General features: G+C 55.2%; 1 protein-coding gene across 6 annotated transcripts; it reads right to left on the reverse strand.

Annotated features, from left to right (window-relative positions):
* Positions 1 to 3142: 3142 nt before the first annotated feature.
* On the reverse strand, positions 3143 to 20975 carry P2RY2 (purinergic receptor P2Y2). Of its 6 annotated transcripts, XM_082626726.1 has the most exons (5): positions 20396 to 20975; positions 10659 to 10941; positions 8044 to 8114; positions 4321 to 5700; positions 3143 to 4099 (listed from the first exon to the last, which is right to left on the reverse strand). In XM_082626726.1, exon 4 carries the CDS (start codon positions 5694 to 5696, stop codon positions 4566 to 4568), a length of 1131 nt encoding a protein of 376 aa, XP_082482852.1. In that variant the 5' UTR covers positions 5697 to 5700; positions 8044 to 8114; positions 10659 to 10941; positions 20396 to 20975; the 3' UTR covers positions 3143 to 4099; positions 4321 to 4565. The 6 variants fall into 6 exon arrangements, with proteins under 6 accessions (XP_082482852.1, XP_082482851.1, XP_082482850.1 ...); XM_082626725.1 differs by lacking the exon at positions 8044 to 8114 and having other exon boundaries at positions 20676 to 20975; XM_082626724.1 differs by lacking the exon at positions 8044 to 8114 and having other exon boundaries at positions 20515 to 20975.
* Positions 20976 to 21218: the final 243 nt, after the last annotated feature.

Here is a 21218-nt window from a genome sequence, read left to right on the forward strand (position 1 = left end):
CTGGAAGATCAGAGGCATCCTCCTCTTCCTCCTCCTGCCATCACTTCTCCTTATTGCCCTTCCACAGCCCATCATCTGGACAAGGTTCTGTAAACACACACAAGCTCATGAGCCTGAGAGCCACCCAGTGCCAAGCAGGGCGGAGGGTGGTCCCACACCTCACCCCAGGATGGACCTGCTCTTTCCTCCCACACCCTGGGGAAGCCTCAGCCACAGGGGACACTCTATTGCTCACTGGCCGGACACACTGTCCTTTCCTTCAATTCACTTATCCCAATGTGGTTACTTATTAAGTTATGTCAACTCCCTGAGGGCAGGGTCCAGCTGGCCCGCCTCTGTGTCCTCTTGGCACAGTGCCTGGTGTGTAAATGCTTATCATGCGCCAGGCCCTGTTCTAAGTGCTTCATGTGTATTCATTCAGGTAAGCCTCCCAATGCCCTACATGGGAGGTAGTATCTCCTTCGAGAAATGAGAAAATGGAGGTGCTGCAAGATTGATTTGCCCAAGGTGCCACAGCTGGAAGAAGTGGAGACAACCCTCAAACGCAGGTGGTCTGGGCAGAGAACTGGTGCCCTTAACTCCATCCTCACTAGACTGCCTCTCTCATCTTGAATCGCACAAAGGGTCGCTTACAAACTCTCCTGCCCCGCAGGGGTTGCAAGTGGCATGGGATACTGGAAAGGGAACTAATCTGGGCATCAGCTGGACCTGAACTCAATCTTGACTCACCCATTTACTGCCTGTGTAACCTGGAGCAAATCCTCACCTCTCAGAGCCTGTCCTCTCATCTGCTAAATGGGGGTAATAATGTCTATTTCACACGGTGGTGGTAAAGAATAAATAATAATGGATGTGAGAGGGCCCTGCCTGGTGCCTGGGACATGGGTCAGTATCTTAGCTCCCCTCCTCAGGGGCCTGGCTCTAAACAGATCAGCCCAAATCTGCCTTGACAAGGGTGGTGGCAGAGGGGTAGCTTTGGTGGCCTGACCTGGACCAAGATAGGAGTAACTGTGTCTGGAGGGCATGTTGGCCAGGGCCTTTCCTAGCCTTTGGAGGGTGAGAGTGTCCCTCCTGGGCCCTGGGACAAATGCCACCCGGGGCGGAGACCCCTATGTGCCAGGGCCCCTGCCCCCGTTGCACGGAGCTCACTGAGAAGAGCTGCCGTAGGCCAGTCAGCAGGCATTTACTCCTCCCAGCTGCTCTCCCCGCCCCCTCCACCCCAGGTCCCTGGCCTCAGCTCCCCAGCTCCAGCAGAGGTGGGAAGAGCTGGGGTGGTGGGGGTGATGGCAGGATTCCCACAAAGGCACTGACCTGCACTAAATGGAACAGAGCCGCAGGGGCAGCCCGAGCCCCTGGCGCACGACCAGGCACCACGCTGACCTGCTGAGTGACCTCGGACAAGGCCCTGCCCCTCTCTGGCCTTGAGTCTGAAGCTGGGCTGGATAATCCCTGGGGTCCCTGTCAGGGGCTGTGACTTTTCACAGCGTCCTTCAGGAGTCAACAGCCCCAGGAAGTGATGTCAGGGTGAGGAGGTGGGAAAAGGGCAGCAAGGCCCTGAGAGTAAGAGGAGATATTTTGAGAGCAGGCAGGTCCCTTCACGTCACTGCTGGACAATGGTCTGGGGCTGGGAGTGGAAAATCCTGTTCTTACTTGGGCTGAAAATAGTATAAGGCAACAGGGTAAAGAACCTCACCCACCGGGCGGGGGGCCTGGGCACTGAGAACAAGGCCAGATGTCCACACCGAAGAGCCAGATGGTTTGACTAGGGTCCGCAGGAGGGGCTCTGGGCCTGTCCCAGGCTCCCTTAGGGTCTTCATTCCCCACCCCCACCAGTGCCTGCCACAGGATTAGATGGTGAGTCAGGCCCTCCTGTCCCCTAGGTCCTGTGTCCTTAGAAATCTGTAGGCAGCTGGTTTAAGGAAGGCGTCCTGGCACTAGGCCATAGTGTGGTTTCTATGTGCTGTGGGGCTCTCAGTTCTTGGGGTCTCCAGGACAGCTGCTGGAGGGGTAACTGGGCAGGACATGAAAGGAATGGGGACCATAGGGGAACTTGGGCCTGTGGTGGACACAGCCCCATCCCCAATCACAGATAGACACTAGAGAGCCCCCAAAGTCACAACGTATAACTCCCTGCCTCCGAGTCTGAGCAGGGCTGAGGGGTTCAGAGCTCAGCATTAACACTCCTGGCCAGTCGAGTATCTCACCTGGGTAGAGGCGCCTTATAAACTGGCATTGGATTCAGCCTGAGCAGCAGCTGGTAAGAAAGAGATAGGCTCAGGCCTGCAAGAAAGGTTCAAGGACAGACTGTAAGAGATCATCACAGAAATGCTCATAAGGACCCGGGCTACATTAACAGGAGTATAGAACCTAGAATGTGGGAGGTGAGCATTTCACACTACTTTGGGCAAGTCACCCACATGGCACAATGCAGAGGAATCATTTGGGTCATGGCTTATGACAGGTCCCTGTCACATGGGGGAGCCCATGTGAGCAACCTCTGGGGGTGCCGTTTTGAAGAGGCAGAGTGGGAAGGGTGGAGGAGTCATAGGAGGTAGGTGTAGGTGGGGTGGGGAAAGAAGGACCTTCTCTCAGGCAGAGTGGGCCCCTCGGGCAAGGGCTCTCCCAGAGGGAGAGGGAGATAGAGAGAGAGAGTCCTTACCCTTGAGGTTCAAAGCGAGGTCTGCCAGTTTTGCCCTATTCCTGCCCCAAAGCTAGGGCTGGGCCCTGTCCAGATGAACTCCACAGATGTCCAGAGTGGTCCTGGCTAGACCCAGAACCTGTCCCAGGTGAGACTCATCTCCCCCACACTAAGCTCTGACCCAGCCTGAGCACCAACCATTATGCCAGGTAGCTGGATTTTCCCAAGAGGCAGAGGACTGGACAGGAAGAGTGAATCTCTCCCACGCTTATCCCCAGTGCAAAAGAAACCTCATGGTCAGGGCAAGGAGGGAGCCCTGACTTGGCCTCCTTGTGACCCGCCCCCCCTCCCCATTCCTACCTTGAACCTGGGCACCAACTGCCCAGCCGGCTTCCAGTTCCTGCAGGCCCTGCTCTCCTGCTCCCATGTCTTTGCCTAGAATGCACCTGCACCTGGATGTTCTTCTCTTATGAAGTGCTTTTCTCAGAAGTCCACCCACTCCAGGAAGCCTTCCCTGATGCCCTGGTCCACTGCCCCAACCACTCAGCATTATCCAGTGGTGTGCTAGAGAAATTTGTACCTGCTCTCAAGAGCCCTCTGTTAATTTTTCAGGAATTTTGCACGAGGCTGATATCACATTGGTAGTCTGAAACTGGCTGTGGCAGGAGTATTTGTACCACAGAAACTGGCAATGCTGCAAATAAGGGGTTCCCCTCACCCCCGCACCCCCCGCCGAGAGTCAGCTTAATGGTTGAACTTTTACCAGCGCATGACTGGTCATCATCATTAAATCCTAAACTGGGGGATCCTGAGGACTGGGACCCCACCTGACTCCCCTCTGCACCCAGCAAAACCAGGCATAAAAGCCAGTTAACTTTAAAGTGGAGGATGACCTGGGGTCTGGAGAGTATATTTATATTCCTCGTATGAGACCACCACTGAGGCAGCTACTGGGAAGGCAGGTGGCAGAAGAGAACAGGTTGGAGAAAGGACCCTAGTGTGGATGGTGAGAGCTCCCCAGCCTGTATCCCCAACCTCCAACTACACAACGGGGTCCGGCTCAGCAGGTAACAACACCTTTAGTACAAGTCCCAGCCTCAAACTGGCTCCCAGCCTCCAGATGGGTTTATGACATCAGTTCCCAGACGTTCATCCCTTGGTCTGGGCGTCCTCCTCAGAGCTGAGCCCACGGTGGCACTCAGACCACTCCGACTCATCGTGGGAACCTCTGGCTCAGCCCTGACTCCTTACCAGGGTCCTCTGGTCAACTTGCGACCCTGTCCCTCCCAGGTAGCTCAGGCTTGGCTTGGCTGTGTGACCTTGGTTAAGTCACTTTCCTCTCTGGGCCTGTTTCTCCACTTGACTTGATTAGTCTGGAGCCCAGCCTAGGTACCTTGGCAGGCACAGCCAGGTATTTACGTGGGATTCAGGCCAGGGGCAGAACTGGCCCCAAACCCTTGCCTTTCTTTTTTTTTTTTTTTTGCTGTACGCGGGCCTCTCACTGTTGTGGCCTCTCCCGTTGCGGAGCACAGGCTCCGGACGCACAGGCTCAGCGGCCATGGCTCACGGGCCCAGCCGCTCCGCGGCATATGGGATCCTCCCAGACCGGGGCACGAACCCGTATCCCCTGCATCGGCAGGCGGACTCTCAACCACTGCGCCACCAGGGAGGCCCACCCTTGCCTTTCTTAAAACCTTACTCCCCAAATCTCACATACAAATGGTGACTCGGGATGTGGGGACTGTTGAACTCTCTGGACCACAGAGAACAAACTGCGCCCCTGTCAAATGACAGAGCCCTGGGGTCACGGCCCCCTTGACCATCCGGCCTGATTCACTGATGGTCCATATCTGGGGAGACTGTCCCATTTGAACAAGTCTACAGTCCCATCCGACACAAACTGGCACAGGCCCAAGGGGTTCAGGTCCTACAGCCGGATGTCCTTAGTGTTTTCACCACCAGGCGGTGTGGGCTCTGTCTGTCTAGAGTTCTCACTGCTGGCCGAGTCTTCTGTCCTCTTAGTGTCAGTTCTGTTGAACCTGTGCAGGCCCAGCCTGCGGCGAAGCTGGGTGGTAGGGGTGGGGTCTGTGGGCGGCTTGGCATCCCGAGCAAAGCGCACGAGCCTCTGCCCAGCCAGGAAGTAGAGCACAGGGTCAAGGCAACTGTTGGCGCTGGCCAGTGGCCGGGTGACCTTGTAAGCCATGTTGATGGCGTTGAGGGTGTGGCAGCTGAGGTCCAACGAGCGGAAGGAGTAGTAGAGGGTGCGGGTGACGTGGAAAGGCAGGAAGCAGAGGGCGAAGACAGCTAGCACCACGGCGATGGTGCGCACCGACTTGCGCTTGGCCCGCGGCAGGCCCCCCGTGGTCCCGCGGGTTGGCTTTAGCAGCCGCCGAGCCATGAGCACATAACAGACCAGGATGATGGCAAAGGGCACCGCGAACAGCAGGCTCAGCATGATGGAGCTGTAGGCCATGAAGCGGCTGAAGAGCTCGGGCGCCGAGGTGTCGTGGCAGGTAATGCGGCCACCACGTGCACTGGTGGTGACGAAGTAAAGCACGGGTGCCTGGCAGGCCAGCACCAGCACCCACACGGCGATGGCCACCCTGCGGGCATAGCGGGCCCGGCCCCAGCGCAGCGAGCGCAGTGGACACAAGACACCCAGGCATCGGTGCACACTGATGCACGTGAGGAAGAGGATGCTGCAGTAAAGGTTGGTGTAGAAGAGGAAGCGCACCAGCTTGCAGAGCATTGTGCTGAAGGGCCAGTGGTCGCCGTGGGCGTAGTAATAGACCAGCAGGGGCAGCGAGGCCGCGTACAGTGCATCCGACATGGCCAAGTGGAACATGTATGTGGTGGAGGCGTTCCAGGTCTTGAGGCGGCACAGGAAGATGTAGAGAGCCACGGCGTTCAGACACAGCCCGAGCACGCACACCACGCCGTAGGACACAGGCAGTAGCACGTACTTGAAGTCCTCATTGAAGCGGCACTTGTAGCCCAGTTCATCCCCATCCCAGGTGCCATTGATGGTGCCATTCCAGAGGCCCGGGCCTGTGGCCATCGCCCTGAAGGGAAGGGGGTGGTGGGGAGAACGGCCATCAGGACCCAGCAGGGAAGCCTGATACCCCCACCTGACCAGGGCCATGCGGGACCCCAAGTGCCCACAGACTCCCTCGGTTAAGATCTGCCCAGCTGCGTTCAAGGCTTTTATTGCATCTGATCTGCCTCTCTTCCTGGACCCAGGGGGCCCAGAACCTTGGAACCCAGGAACCTTAAGGATGCATGAGATCCATGAGTGTCAGGATCATATAATTCTCACACTTTGGAACAGGGAGAGGCAGACTACCCCCTGAGGGCCGAATCCAGCCTACCAGTCTGTTTTTGTAAATAAAGCTTTATTGGAACACAGCCATGCCCATCTGTTTATGTAGAGTTGAATAGTTGTGACAAAGACCATAGGTTCCTCAAAGCCTAAAATACTTATCAGCTTGCCTTAAAAAAAAAAAAATCAGTGACCCTGTTCGAGAACATCAGGAACACAGAGTTCTAGATCTAGGACTCTGAGCTCTAGAATCTGAGGATCTGGTCGTCTCAAAGGGGTACCATCTGAGATTCACGGAAAGGGGCCTTTGAGGCTGACTGGGTCCAACTCACACCCATTGCCCACTGCCTGTTTGTGGCCAGTGGGCAGCCCACACCTTCCTGGTGGCATTAGGAAGTTCTTTCCTTTGGCTCAGTTTTCTTCTCTCTGGGGAGGCTCTGGTCCTGTGCCTGGTATTTTGGTATTTGAGGGAGTATTTCCAAGGGTCTCCCTCTTCAGTCATTCATTCACCTCTCAGCAAATATTTTTAGGCACTCCTATTCTGGTACTTTCTGCATCTGTAAACAGAAGTCCTATTCCCTGGCCTATGAGGCTACCAGATGGGGCTGTGACCCTCCTGAAGATTCCAGGGAAGTCTGGGGTGTAGGTGGTGATGGGGACATCGGGGGACTTCTGCTGGGGGGCAAATTCAGCTTCCTCCAGGCTTGCCCAGCTTCTCTTCACACATCATCACTACCTTGACCTTCTCCTACCTTGTCCCCAGTGGGCATAGAACACAGCCGTGATGCCTGACCGCCCAGACAGTGAGCACCTGGAGATCAGGATGCCACCTTCCTCCTCTCCCCACCCCTCCAACGTGACCAATAGCTCTCTCTCTCAGACTATCCCAGTCTGGAAGGCAAAGGTGTGCCCAAAGGTCTCAGAAGGTAGGCTGGAAATCCTAACGGGAGTCCCAGAGGGGCAGGTTTGGGACAAACACAGAGAATAACCTTCTAGCAGTGCGAAGGGGCAGGAGGAGCTGCCACCATCCAAGCCCCACAACTACCATGTGTGCTTTATTCATGTGACTTCATTCTATCCTCACAACACAGTTCTGGGATCCAGGTTATCATGCCCACGTTTCCGATAAAGAGGCTGAGACACAGATCATTCAAGTAACTTGGCCCAGGTCACAGGCTGGGGATAGGCTGCAATTCCTATCTGGGTCCATCCCACAATGGAAGGGGCTGTAGGAGGAGGTAGTGAACTCTCTGCTTATGGGGGTGTGCAAGCATCTCTCTAGCAGAGTCTGCAGAAGGGCTTGTGCCCTATGTGTGGGTGTGTCTGGGATGACAGAAAGGGCAGATGTCATGTGTGTCCTCCCCACCCTGAGAATCCGGGGCTGTAAAATCCCTTTCATTTTGGAACCTGAGGTCCTGAGAGGCTGGGGCTCAGAGATTCTGCAGGGCCGGTGACATCCACTCCCTTAGACACTGAGCTTCTTGCCCAGCCTGGTCTCCCAGAAGCAGCCTGAGGCCCGTGAAGTTAAGATTAGGGGGGGTGAAGGACACACTGCTCCCTCAGCTTCTTTCTTTCCCCAGAACCCTCCCCTTCCCCCATCTTCCCTGCCTCCTATTGTCAGCAAAGATGCTACCAGGAGGCAGGGAGCCTGCACTTGTGACCTCCCTCCCACGGACACAGGTTCCTCCCCAAGGAGCTGGGGCAGATCCAGGGTGAGGAGGTAGGTATAGGGTTGGGGTGGGGGGTGCTGGCAGGGCCAAACTGCTGGGACCCCTCTGACCTGGGGCCAGGACTCAGGACCCAGCATTAAAGCACTTCCTACATCCCACTCCACTCCTTGCAGCCCAGTGTCACCTCCACCCTTGCTGCTGGAGCCACTGCATCAGCCTCCCTGTCTCCAGCCTCAGTCCCCCCAGTCCAGAGGGGTCTCTGGAAAAGACAAAGTCATTCTCCTGCTTGAAACCTCCTGTGGCTCCTGTCTGCTCTCAGGAGAAAACCCAGCCCTTCAGTCTGGTACCAGAGGTTTTCATAATCCAGCCTCTGTCACCAGACGCATCCCCTGTGACCTGCAGTTTCCTGAACGTACCCAATGCTTTTCGCCTCCCAGCCTTATGTTGCTCCTTCAATCTGGAATCCATTCACACCCCTCGCCTCCACCTGTTGAAATTACAACTCTATCCGTCAGCGCAGCAAACTCCAGTGATTAAGAAGAACCCGGCCTCCGGACACAGACTGCCTTTGTTCCCTCATCTGTAAAATGAGGTGATTAACAGAACCTATATCACAGGGCTGCTGTGAGGATTAGGTAATTTGTGTAAAACGTTTGGAGCCATGCCTGGCACGCAGTAGATACACTGTGTGTTACGAGCTTTGAGGCTCAGCTTACCTGCGGCTTTTTCCTGAAATATTTGGGGAGCTCTCTCAGGCCAGGGGTGGAGGAGAGACAGAAGGTCCTGGAGGCTGTGAAGCAGGTGAGTGTAGTGGACCAGGGGAATGACTCCAAGGCCCAAGCTGGGGTCAGACCTGGGGACCCCGTGAGGGGAGAGGTCTGAGAGCTGTTTGGGAGGGAGGCTGGAGAGACTGGCCCAGAGGGAGTCTGGATGGAGGAGGGGCCAGGATGCCTCAGGCTCAGGGGTCGGGAGGAGGGGGAACTCAGTGTCAGGCATGGTAAGTGTGAGATGGCACATCATGGACTGTGGGGAAGGGCGAAGGCTGGGACCACCAGGTCTGGTGCACTGGGAGATGAGCAAGAGTTGCTGGCTCACAGGAGCTGTAGGAGGAGCCTGGAAGCCCAGGTGTGAGACTAAGGATCTGTGGAGGAGCCATTCCCCCTGGGGACACCGGCGTGGGGTGTCCAGCTCTGCCACAGAGCCCCAGATGACATCAGGTATTTCCTGCCCTCCTGAGGTTCAGACCTCTCATGGGCTGAATCCCCTGGCCTGGTAGAACTGTGGTCCTCACACTTCCCCCATGAGGTGCTCTGCCTGCTGGAGACAGGGAGGGGGGCCCCTCTGTACTTCCTGCTCAGGCAACACCCCCCCAGCCCCCCTCCCCACTGCTGCTCTGCTCCTGCCCAGGAGCTGAGGCCTGCTGGGTCTCTCCTCAGAGTCGGGGTCAGGGCCTTCATCTTCTCTTCATGGTCAACATCTCATTGCTCTACACAGTTTCTTGCTAATTACTCATGATGGAATCTCTGACGCTGGTGAGAGGGGCGGAAACTTCCCTAAGTCTCTCATGAGCCAAGGGAGCTGCCCTTTCCACCTGTTTTAAGACATCCTGACCTCCACCCTCACAGGCCAGCTGGGGACTCTATCATTGTGCTCCCTGTCCAGACTGACCCTGCCTGTCCTCTCCCTCCGCAGGCTGGCCCACCAACCTGTGAGTACATCTTTCCTGCCCCACCCGCTCTGACCAGCCCCTGCTTATAGAGACAGCCAAGTGCCCAGCCCTCTCCCTCAGCCCTCTCCACTGCCTCTCCTAACCCCTGATGCCCTTGGGGCCTCACTCCCAGCTCCCCAGGACCAGCTCCCACCTAACTTTGTCCAACACCACTCACCAGCCCCTCTGTGTCCAGTTCTGGCTGGCCCTGCGCTCAAGAGCTCCTAGTGTGGAGGGAGATGTCAGCCATGTAAGTGCCTGCCAGGCTTTCCTGCCTTTGTGTATTGCTGTGCTTTCTGTCTAGAAAGCCTTTCCAGACCCACACACACTGCACGCTATCCTGCCCATCCCTCAAGGCTCTTCTCAAATGTCACCTGTCTCTGAAGCTTTCCCCCTCCATCACTAATCATCCAGGGCATTCCTCACACCCTGCTGGGAATTTGTCCTTCCACTCTCTACCGCAACACATTCCAGGTGCTCCTGGAGGACTGGGTCCCTCTGATTCCTTTCTCTGGCCCTATCATCCAGCAAGAAGCCTGATCCAAAGCAGGTATGACATGAATGAGAGAATGAATGAGTGAGTGAGTGAATGAATGAATGAATAAGTGAAGCAAGCACAAGAGCTATGGGAGGCCAGAGGAGGCTAAGCTTTATGATGGTGGCTCTCCTTTCCCTTATTCCTCTGAGGACATTTCAGAGGACAGTGACATTGAAGGATTTCTCAGCTGCTGATCCGAGGTGGCCAGGGGCCACACCAGCCCTCCAGGGGCCCAGCCCACCTGAGGCCTGCTCCTGCCCTAGGCAGGCTCCTGGACTGTCTCTCTTTCAAGAGCCCTGCTCTACTCTGGACACATCAGAGAAATGCCAGAGGGAGGGGAACCGGACCCAGGCATTCTTGAGATGGGTCAGCTCTCTGATCCACATTCCTTTACCTCACCCATCTCTGGCTCAGGTCATGGGTCAGTCTGGATCAGGAGCTCCTGATCCTAGATCATCGCCTCCCTTCACTTTGTAGGGGTCAAGTCTGGGCTGAGCAACTTCCCTGCAGCATCATCATTTCATCCCTCACCTCATTCCTTGGCAGATGCCGCCATAGAGGTTAAGCTATTTGTTCAAGGTCACACTGCCAGGAATTGGAAAGATTGGGTTTGATACGCAGGGCTGTCTGGCTCTGAAGCCTGAATTCATCACAGCCTGGGATGGAGGGAGCAGGGCACAGATCCCCTTGATTTACCCCCAGTTCAGTGTGTACACATGCACGAGTGCTTCAGCCCCAGCCTCCCAGCCTCCCAGCCCGTAGACCCTGCCCTTGCACGCCCATACCTGACCAGCCCCTGCTGTCGCTGTCAGGATGCTCAGCGCAGTCTCAGGTTCCTCACTCATGAATGCACCCGCCTGGACCCCTGGACTGAGCCGCAGGGAACTCTGTGGGAAACAGGAAAAACAGGTCCCCTGGCCTGGGGCCTCGCCCAGCTTCCAGCATTTCTCAGGGCAGGCAGTGCCTGGGCTCCTGAGACAGGGAGGTGGAGACAGCTTGGGCTCTGGGTCACGGGAAGTCAGCCAGGCCGAGCCTTCCCCAGGCTGCCTCTTCTGCTCCAATCTTGGTCTGAAAGAGGCAAAGAGGTGAGCTGGTGTGCTTGTCCCGGTAGGCCGGAGTGCCCTCTGCCCACCCTCACCCCCTAGCCGTCCACCCTTAGCTCACATGTTCTAGGGACGGTTATTCCCAGCCTTCAGGCCCAGGTCCCCTTTCACGGGAGGGTGGCTCTGCCAGGCAGGGTCTCCCCCATACCCTGCAGAGTTGAGCTGAGCCTCCAGTGCCCCCTCCCTTGGTCCTGGTCTGGAAACAGTCAATACCCTCCTTGCCCAGTGTACACTCGACAGTACTCTGGCCAACCTAGTTCAGCTCAAGCTGGGTCTCTATCTGGAATACCCTTCCTCCCTCATCCCACCTCTAACCATTCCTCCATAGGTGTTGTAAACACACAAGGACACACACAGGCATGGACACACCTAGATACACATATTACACAGAGATGTACACAGTCATACTCAGATGTATACACAGTATACACACACTCTCTCTCACATACCCAGAGTCTTAAACAGTCAGGGCCTGGAACAGCCTTTAGAAATCACCTCTGCCAACCTCCCATTTGACAGAGGAGGAAACCAAGGCCCAAGACCTCACAATAAGCCAGGGACAGAGCCAAGAGCAGAACCCAGGTCTGGATTCTGGCCCTAGTTTTATGTCTTGCCTGGAGCCCCTCCCACAGAGCAGGCACAGTGCTTCAGTGAGGGGATGGTGACCTGGTGGAGGAACGCCTCTGTGTGGGCAGGTCCCAGCAGAACCTCAGACCCATCTCAGAGAAGAAGAACATCCCCTTCCTTTTTCTCCCGGTTTCATTTCCCTGCAATGGGAGAGTGGGGTCTGAGACAGCTGAGCCAGGTCCCCAAGCTGGAAGTACAATGCAAGCATGGGGGAAAGAGGGGAGAGGAGATGGGTGGCTGCAGGAGTAGGGCGGGGGAGGGGGCACTGGAAAGGCCCTGGACCACCGTTTTCCCAGTGCACCTTGCCCCAGGAGTCTCAGGCTGACATTGGCCAGCAGGCTGGTAGCTGTTTGCCAGTCTGTTCTGGAGTCTAGTGACAAAGTGAAAGAAAGAGCTTCACCTTTTCACCAACTCCACCCAGGGTCACACCCAGTCTTCTCCTCCTAGGGAGATATCTTCACTCAAAAAACTAAGGTAGAACAACGCACGTTCTCAAAGCCACTCTCCCATTTCTGAGAAGGGTCTCTACCATCCATCCTTCCAGGCTTCAAAGCTCCAGTATACCCTTGACAAGCTCTCTCTTTCCCACACGTGTGAAACCATCACTCATCAAGCCCTGTCAGTTCGACCAATGCAGTGGCTTAGACGTGCCACTCTTCCCGACCCCATGGTTTTGGGCCTGCATTTCTCCTCCAGACCACTGCACTAGCCTACTTACTGGTCTCCCTGCCTCCATCCCTGCTCCTCCTGTCCATCTTTCATACTGCAGTTATGGGTCCTCCTAAACCACACATCTGACCACATACTATGGAGCTCAAAATCCTTCCATGGCTCCCCATTGCCCTCAGGTTGACATCTAAGTTCCTGAGGCTGGCACTCAAGGCCCTGCTGATCTGGTGCCTGCCGTCCTCCACACTACTCTCCCTCTCCGCCTCCACCCTCATCTTTCTGTCTCCAACACAGCAAAAGCAGTCCCATGGTCATATCTTTGCTTAGGGATACCCTCCCTATCTTCTAACAGCTATGTCATAACAAGAGTTGAATGCTTTATCTGTGCCAAGTTCCATGTTAGATGGCTCCATCAACCTCTTCTCGTTTAGTCCTGAGAATTTCAGAGAGGTTGAATGACCTGTCCAGGGTCACATAGCTAGCAAATGGCAGAGCAGCCCCGGTCTGTCTGACTTTAGGAGCTATGCCCCTGACTGTAAGCAGATAGGGTAGGGGTTCCCCAGAGAAAGAAAACCAGGCATGGCTTTCTTGGCATAAGAGAAGCCATATTAGGCCTAGGATTTAAGCCTGGCCAAAAATGCTTGCCCTTGAACAGGTCTCAGTAATTAATGATCGTAAGGGCAAGAGAAGTAGCAAAGCAAATACAATAAATCAGTTGTAAAGATTCCCAGCTCTGTTTCAATGGTAAAGATTAGCCTGAAGCACTTTCTTGAGCAGTTCTGCAAAATTTAAACCCCCCTTGAGGGCTCAACCACCAGATCAACTGGAACCTAAGGAATGATGATGATGACCTTTTCTGACTTGAGTCCTCAGTCAACTAAAGCTTGGACCCTGTCAACCTTTGCCCCAATTATATGCTGAGTTCTCTGCTCATATCCCTTGCAAGTGAACATGCATGTACCCTTAGCTTAAAACTCCCCCAATTTTGCTGTTCGGTGAGACACTGCTTTGGGAAAGGTCCCCGGTGTTCTCCTTACTTGCTGCAAGTAGTAAGTACTTCCCTCTCCCGCTCTTTGGCTTGGTTGTGTCTTTTGGCTTGATGCCCACAAAGAGGTGAACCCAGTTTTGGGGTAACTACCTCATACCCTCCAAAGCCCAGATCCTCTCTTCCAGGAAGCTCCGTGACCAGCCCTCTTTGAGCCTCACAGTTTTGCCTGTCTGATTAATTCTCCACCGGAGGGAATGTCTTACTGGCAGGGCCCAAGATCTACTCTTCCTGGTAGCTCCCCATTGTGAAGCAGCCATGATGGTTACTGTACCCATCTTACAGTTAAAAAAAAAAAAAGTCAAGGCCAGAAAGGGTAGCCCAAGATCTCACCCAAGGTCACCAATAAGCCAAGGGCAGAGCCAAGCCTAGCATGCAGACTGACTACCCTCTCCCTTAACCTGGCTCTGCCTCTATCCCACACTGGGTCTTTCTCCCTGTGGTCCCAGGCTAGTGAGCCCAAAGCCAGGAGGAGTGGCTGGGGCAGTTCCAAGGCTGGTTGCAGAATTTCCAAGGTGGTTGGACAACATTCCAGCTTCTATACTAGGGTGGCTCTGGAATGTACTGCCTGCTTGACACCCACCTGGCTGGTCCTGTCCAGTTTGGCAGGGGAAAGTGACCCATCACCATTCTGGAAACGCCTGCTGCCTGCCTCTGCTGGGGGTGGAGTGCTGTGAAGGGAAAACAGAGGCTCTGGATCCAGAACACCATTGAGGGGCAGGGGAGGGCACTGGGCAGGTGGGAGATCCCAGTTCTGCCATTCCCAGCTATAGGATCTGGACAAGCCTCAGCTCCACAACTTAACTCTCAATTTCCTTGCAATCTAAGAACAGTACCTGCCTCGTAAGTTTGTCGAGATAACTAAAGGAGATGATTTAGACTCACTTTGTGAAATAATTGAAAGAGATATGATTTTAGCACATGAAGAAGGCAGGGAGGATGGGAGTGTCCCAGGAGGATAAGAGGGGCAGGAAACCCACAGGTATTATGGGCAGAATAGCAAGGTCACAGCCAGACTGACCACAGATCAAGGTTCCCACACTGAAGGCTATCCTCAGAAGGGAGGGCAGCTTAGGGACCCCCAGCAGGACTTATACCCCACCATACCCCATCACTCACTCACCCTTTACAGGGGCTGCCATACCTACACCTGTCCCTGTGCAGGGCACTTAGGGACTCTGAGGTGGGTCAGACCCTTCCGTGATCTTGAGGAGCTCACTGTCAAGGCTGAGGGTGGAGGGAAGAGGACAGGGGAAGAACCAGAAATAGTCAGTGACAACTTAAGGTGATGAGAGCTGAAGGAACCAGAGGGCCGCTAATGGGAATGGGGGGGGGAAGTGATCAGGGAAGGCTTCCTGGAGGAGAGGACACCTGCCTTTGGAAGATGGGTAGGAGTCAAGAGGGTGGAGAGAGAAGAGGAGGACAGTGAGTGAAAACTGGGGCAATATGTTTGGGAAACTGTCAGTCATCCCTGTGGCTTGAGGGGAGTAGAGAGGGCAAGCCTGGGTTGGAGGACAGGAAGAATCTTGGAAGTCATCCTCTGTCCCCTCCCAAATGTCCTCCATGGGGCTGAAGGCCAATAGGCCCCCAGCCTTGCCTGGTGTGCTTTCTGCACCACAAACACTGGGGCTTGTCTGGGGAAATAGCTAAGGGCTAACCTCAGATGTTATCAGCAGGTGCTGTTGTAGTGTGAAGCCTCTGCAGCCTCCTCTGGAGGCCCTGGGTCTCTGTAGCCCCTTCTGGAATCTCTCTCCCCCTTGGGAGCCCTCAGGATCCTGACCGTGGGAGCCACCCATTGGGGTTGAGCTCAGAGCATCTGAGTGTGTGGGTCTCAGGTCAGCTAGGCTGGTCCTCCCACCATACAGACCAGGAAACTGAGACTCCTGAAGAGGAAGGGCCTTATCAAGGTCTGGTCTTCTAATTTTCAGTGTGGGGTTGAGCACCCCCAAACCCACTCCAGGGCAGGACTCCAAGCCATCTGATCCACCTCTGACACAGCACAGCCCTGGACAGTTGCTAAACTGAACAAGTTCAGAACCACAATGCCCTGGACTCCACCCCAATCCATCACACCCGAATGCCTCCAGCCATACTCAAGAGGCAAGAACCCTGGGTTCAGGCTCCAACTTGGAACCATCCATGCTGTGCAATCTTGGTCAAGTCAGTTCCACTCTCTGAGCCTCAGGTTCTTCACTGGTCAGACAGGGAGAATCACTGCTACATAAGACAGCTCATGAGGAATGAGCAAGACAAGGGGGCAGGTGGGTGCTCCGTGGGGCTAGCAGATCATGCGCTGTCCTAATGTAGAGGCTGTATCTGCCCATCTTGGCAAAGAGACCCCGAAACACTTCTCAGCAGGGGGCCTTACCAGGTGACCTAGCAGAGGAGCAGGGGTCATGGTCAGAGGAGTCAGGGAAGCCTCCTAGAAGGGGCCATGATCAGGTCTGTGGAGAAGCAGGAAGGGTCCAGTTTCAGAGGAAAGAGGGAGAATGGAGACTCCAAGGTAGAAAAAGGGACAAAAGTGTTGGCCAGGATATACGTGAGCCTGTGATTCTGATTGTCTCACTCAGAGTGCTTCCAGGATTTGGAGTTCATTGGTTCTTACAGTCCAATTCCAAGAGTCTCTGTTTCCAGGGGTGAATGCTAAATGTTTCTTCACTTCTGTTATTCATTGCTTCTGATAGCTTTGGTTTTGAGATTTTCAGAACCACAGAAGTCTAGACCCTCAGAGTAACACAATCATAAATCGCTTTCCCAGGAGCCACAGTGTCTCAACAAACACTTGCTAATACCCCCATATGCCCAACCTCGGAAAGACCCTGCAAACCCAGACTCAGATCAGACTCTGTCAGGCCCTTGAGGAGCTCCAGTCCGTATGGGGAGAAAGACACAGACATGGACCAAGTCCGCTTGAGTGATTAAGCCATGACTAAGGGAAGCCCTGGGGATATGGAATCCAGAGTAACCTCTAACTGGTGTGGGGAGGTAGTCAGGGAGAGCTTCCCTGAGGAGGGGTCATTTGAGCTGGGACTTGAAGGATGATATGGAGTTTGTCAGGTAGACAAAAAGGTAGGAAAGCACTGAAGGCAGAGAAGGGAGCATGTGCAAAGACGCCGTGGTGTGACAGTGTGGCCTCTTGGGGGAAGACTGGGGGGTCATGGGAAGTTGGAGTGGAGGGTTAGGTGGCACAGAATGTGGGAGGGCCTGCAGGTCTCACATGAAAAGGCTTGAAGGCCAGGTTGAGGCCTCAATCCTGAGGACAATGAGGAGCCATGGCAGGGCTTAAGCAGGGAAGGACATGGTAGGAGTTGATCTTTGCAAAGATGGTGCCACATGGAAGTTGGATAGGAAAGGGGGGTCAGAAAGGAGGGATCAAGAAGGAGACTACACACATAATGGTCCAGTGAGGGGAGCTGATCCCTTGGCCCTGGATTTCCTTGTGAGATGGAAAGCATCCTTGCTGGCCCATAGCCCAGCCACAGCAAGACTCCTCCCACAAGCTGAGGCTGGGGAGATTGGGCACTCACCAGGAAGCTGTAGCAACACCAGGATCCTCCCCAAGGCAGGGGAAGAGGAGAGGAGAGGGCCTCAAGAAGTCTGAGGGAGGCCCTCCTCCCATGCTCCAGTGCCCAGGCAGTGTCATTGTCACTGTGATGACAGGGCACTAGGGTAGAGCACCAAGGAGGAAGCAGCTGCCCAGAAGGGCCTAGGTTGCCCACCTTCCCAGCAGGGACTCCAGCTACTCACTGGACCAGACACAACTCAGGCCTTGGAGGTGGCATGACAGAGGCGTAGAGGGAACCCTCTGCTCAAGAACCAACTGTATCTCTCCACGGAGCAAGATCTTCCTCTTCTATTATACCCCTACTTTCACCTGGTTATTCATTTCCCAAACACTCACTGGCACCTTCTCTGTACCCAGCCTGTGCTGGGTGATGTGGACAGAGAGAGGCAGTGGGCCTGGCCTGGCCTAGTCCTGCAACTGACCTCTAGGATGAGTACAGAGGTCAGGGAAGGCCCCCATAGCCAGTCTCCCAATGGTTGGGAGAGGCCAGACCTGAGGACACAAAGGCAGGCCTAAGAGGAAGGTGTGGGTCAAAAGGTACACCAGACAGACCCACAGAAGGAAGTTTGGGGAGAGGAAAGATTTCACCGGGGTAACTGCACCCCCTCTCACCCAGATCAGCAAGGCTTCTCCAGCCCTGTGGGCAGCCTGAGCAGATACTATCTTACCAGCAGCTGGGTAATCAGGCCACAAGCAAGAACTGAAGACATGTTTTCAGGATGGAATTCAAACTTCCCTCAGCCTGAAAACTAGAGGACCTGGCCTCACCCAGATGGGGCTTCTGTCTTGGATGGGGAGGGATAAGCTAGATAGGGCAGGTAGGCAGGAATCCCAGCTTTCACCAGCTTTGTGACTTTGGTCAAGGTGCTCTCTGAGCCTTTATTTCCTTATCTGCAAAATGCGAGTAATAATTCCTCCCTTACAGGGTTGGTGGAAGATAAAACGAAGTACATTTATAAAATGTTACTAGTAAGCTGTCTCTGCAGAGAGGGCAAGGAGAGGAAGGCTGTCAATAGTTAAAATTCCAATAACCAGCACGATCCCTCACTATTGCATTTGTGTTCTTGTATCGTCTTCAAAATGCATTTAGGTCTATAAGTATCACGCGCCTCCCCTGTGCATTGCATTTTACAGCTTACAAGGCCCTTTCCTAGACAGTGTCTTAAGAATCCTCATAGCAACCTGCATTCGAAGACACAAGGACCATCATGCCCAATTTACAGATGGCAAAACTGACACCTAAAGGGGCACAGTGGTTCCTCATAGCCAGGAAAGAAGCCAAATCAAAGACTTCACAGGGTCACCTATGAGGACTTGGTGATGTTCTCACACTCTTTTAGCTGGTCCTTGGAGGATCCAGAAACCTCAAAGCTCTGTGCACCCTGGGCAGGAGGAGGACAAGAAAGGAGGGGCCATAGCCTCACTCTGCAGTCCAAGCTTGGCAACCATTTGTGAGTGTCACCCACTGTGACACTCCAACCCCTCCAACCAGACCCCAGGACAGCCCAAGGTAAGACGAAGTGGAGGGTGAAAAGCCTTTCGTGCCAGCTGCCCCATCCACCCCGACAAATACTCTCAATTCAGGACTTCACTGGTTCTGGCCTCCTTTTAGAGGCTGGCAGGGCAAGAACTGTCCCAAGGTCACCCAGCATGTTGGGAGCAAAGCTGGGATGAGATCAGTTTCAAGTCTCCTGGCTCCTACTAGGGGAGGGGGAGTCCTAACTCTCCCCAAATTCCTCAGCAAGAACATCTGAGGACTCAGAGAAGTGTTTGGCCAAGGGGACAAGGGCTCCAACTTTAAATAATGCCTGGATGGTTCTGGTGTCAATCTCACAAATGCCCTAACCTTCACGTACTCAACACTACTCAATCCATTCTCCACGCTGCAACCAGAGGGATCTTTCTGAAATGCTGTTCTGACCATGCCCTGCTCACAAAACTTCCAAGGCTCCCTATTGCCTTCTGGATGAAATCCAAGTTTTCAGCTTGTACACCCTGAGTCCTGTAGTGCCCCAGGACACACTGTTCTGACAATCTGTGCACCCATTCTGGTGACCTGATTCTGGTTTCCCCTTCTTTGTAATGACATGGAGCTCCACTGTAGACAAGCTTTCACTGGGGAAGCTGAGGACAGGGGGCAGGGGTTAGGGACTGCTGCTGCTCTCCCAGTTTAGCTCAGCACTGTGCAGGGTCCTGGCAACACAAAAATGAGTGAGACCCAGTTCCTGCCCTCCAGGGGTCCCCAGACCTTGGGAGAGGGAAGGAGGAGACAGACAGAGACCATAACAAGGTGGGACCAGGGCTGTCAGCACCAGGACTGCAAGAACCCAGAAGAGGCTCCAACCCAGCTGGGGGAATCAAGGAAGGCTTCCCAGAGGAGGGGGCATCTGAGCTGGTCTCCAAGGCTGGGAAGTTCTCCAACTGAAGAAGATGAGAGTAGGAGGGCATTTCAGGCAGTGAGTATAGAATATGCAATGGTCCAGAAGCAAGAAACTGACTACTGTGCACAGCAGATTACATGCATTTACTAGAGGGTAAAGAGTCAGTCAGGAGAGGTGGCTGGAGAAGGTGGCAAGGACCAGTTCTCAGGGGCCTTGAGTCCCAGGCCAAGGGGCTCAGGCTTAGTCCAGTGGAAGTCCTGTGAAAGTTTAGCCCAAGGAGGAGAATGATTGGGATTTGGGTTTCAGGAAGTTCCCTCCAGGAACTGATCTCCCCACCCCCAAGCATTGAGCCTGCCCAGGAGGATATTTGTGTTGAACATGACCCACACACCAGCTCCTCAACAGTCCTCATGTTCCACATCATTATTACTCCCCCTTTACAGACGAGGCCACTGAGGCTCAGAGAAGGGACATGGCTTGCCCACGGTCACACAGTGTACAAGGCACGATGGAGTATACCCAGAGAGCTTTTAGGGGGCTCTGTCTGCTCAAAGACTCTCTTTCCCAACTGCTCCCACCAATAGATAGCTGAGACTTTATCTGGGCCCCACCCTGACCCTCAAAAGCTCCCCATTATTCCAGCCTAGATCCCAAACAGAGTAGGCACTTCAGGCTGTGGGCCCAGGGAAGCTGGGGATGCATGATGAAAGGAACAGCTACCATCAGTCCCACAGACTCCAAACTGGCAGTTCTGGTCCGCAGCAGGGCCTGGCTTTTGGGTCTGGCTCCTGGCGACCCCAAGCCTGACACCTGCGGCCCTAGTTGGGGTGGGGAGAGAGGGAACTGTCTTTCTCCAGACCGACCCTTCGTACCGCAGCCTGCCAGATTAAAACTGCCCTGACAGAGGGTTAACTGTCCTTCTAGGCCACTGCTCTGCCACCCCCAAGTCTCGCCGATGCCCAGGCGAGGTTGCCCCCCAGAGCGCCCCTGGAGGGAGGGGGCTCAGCGGGCTTCCAAGGTTGGCCTGTCTCTGGCCCTGGTCCCACGCTGCCGGGGCGCCCACACCAGAGCGCAAACACAAACAGGTTCCACAGGTTCAGCAACTCGACCCTGCAGGGGCGCGCGCACTCACCCAGTGACACACAGACTTTCCCAAATACGCGGACGCACATTCACCCGGGTATCCGTGCGGGTATCCGTCCACATTCCCCAAGATCGAAGCTCCGGTGGAGACCCAGCTCTACCACGGACCTGCCGGAGCGCTCACATCGGCTGGGAACCGCGCCTCCTCGGCCAGCCCCGCGCGCTCCGCTCTGCCTGCACGGTGCCGGCTGAGCCGCCACCGGCCGCGTACCCGGGCCCGCCCGCCGCCGTCTCTTCGTCTCCGGGCCCTGCAGGCGGCCCGCCCTCACCTCGCAGGGCGCTCGTCAGCCCGCAGTGCCCCGGCCGCTACTCCCAGTTGCCAGCGCCGGCGTCCAGTCGCCGCGGCGGTGACCCACGTGCCTGAGAGCCCCGCCCGCCCCGCCCGGCTTCCTACCCTGCCGGGTCAGGCCGGGGGCGGGACGGACTCTGGACAGACCCAGGCACAGCCATCACCACCTCCCGTCCCGACGGACACTCCGCCAACCACTTGGGGACGCTGCCGGGCGATAGGGCCGCGGGGTCAGGGCGTCCGCTTCGGGTGCTGCCCGGGGAGGGGCTGGCAGCGACTGTCCTACCTCCTGGGCACCGAGGCTCCCTGGGCTTCCTCATACGGGATGATGAGTGGTCTTCAGAGACGCTAAAGTTTTGCAAAGTTTGGTATCCTTGTGGCCCCTGTCACTGTCCACCGCGAGACCTTCCCCGAACCTGTGTCCACTCTTCCCAGGCACCTTGCTCAGAGCACTCGCCTCCTATTTCCAGGAGGAAATCCGGGCATTCAGGGTTCTGACTCTCCAGCTCTGGAGAGGAGGGTG

The sequence above is a fragment of the Mesoplodon mirus genome (genome assembly GCF_964341445.2).
Source record: "Mesoplodon mirus genome assembly, chromosome: 7".
NCBI lineage: Eukaryota > Metazoa > Chordata > Mammalia > Artiodactyla > Ziphiidae > Mesoplodon > Mesoplodon mirus.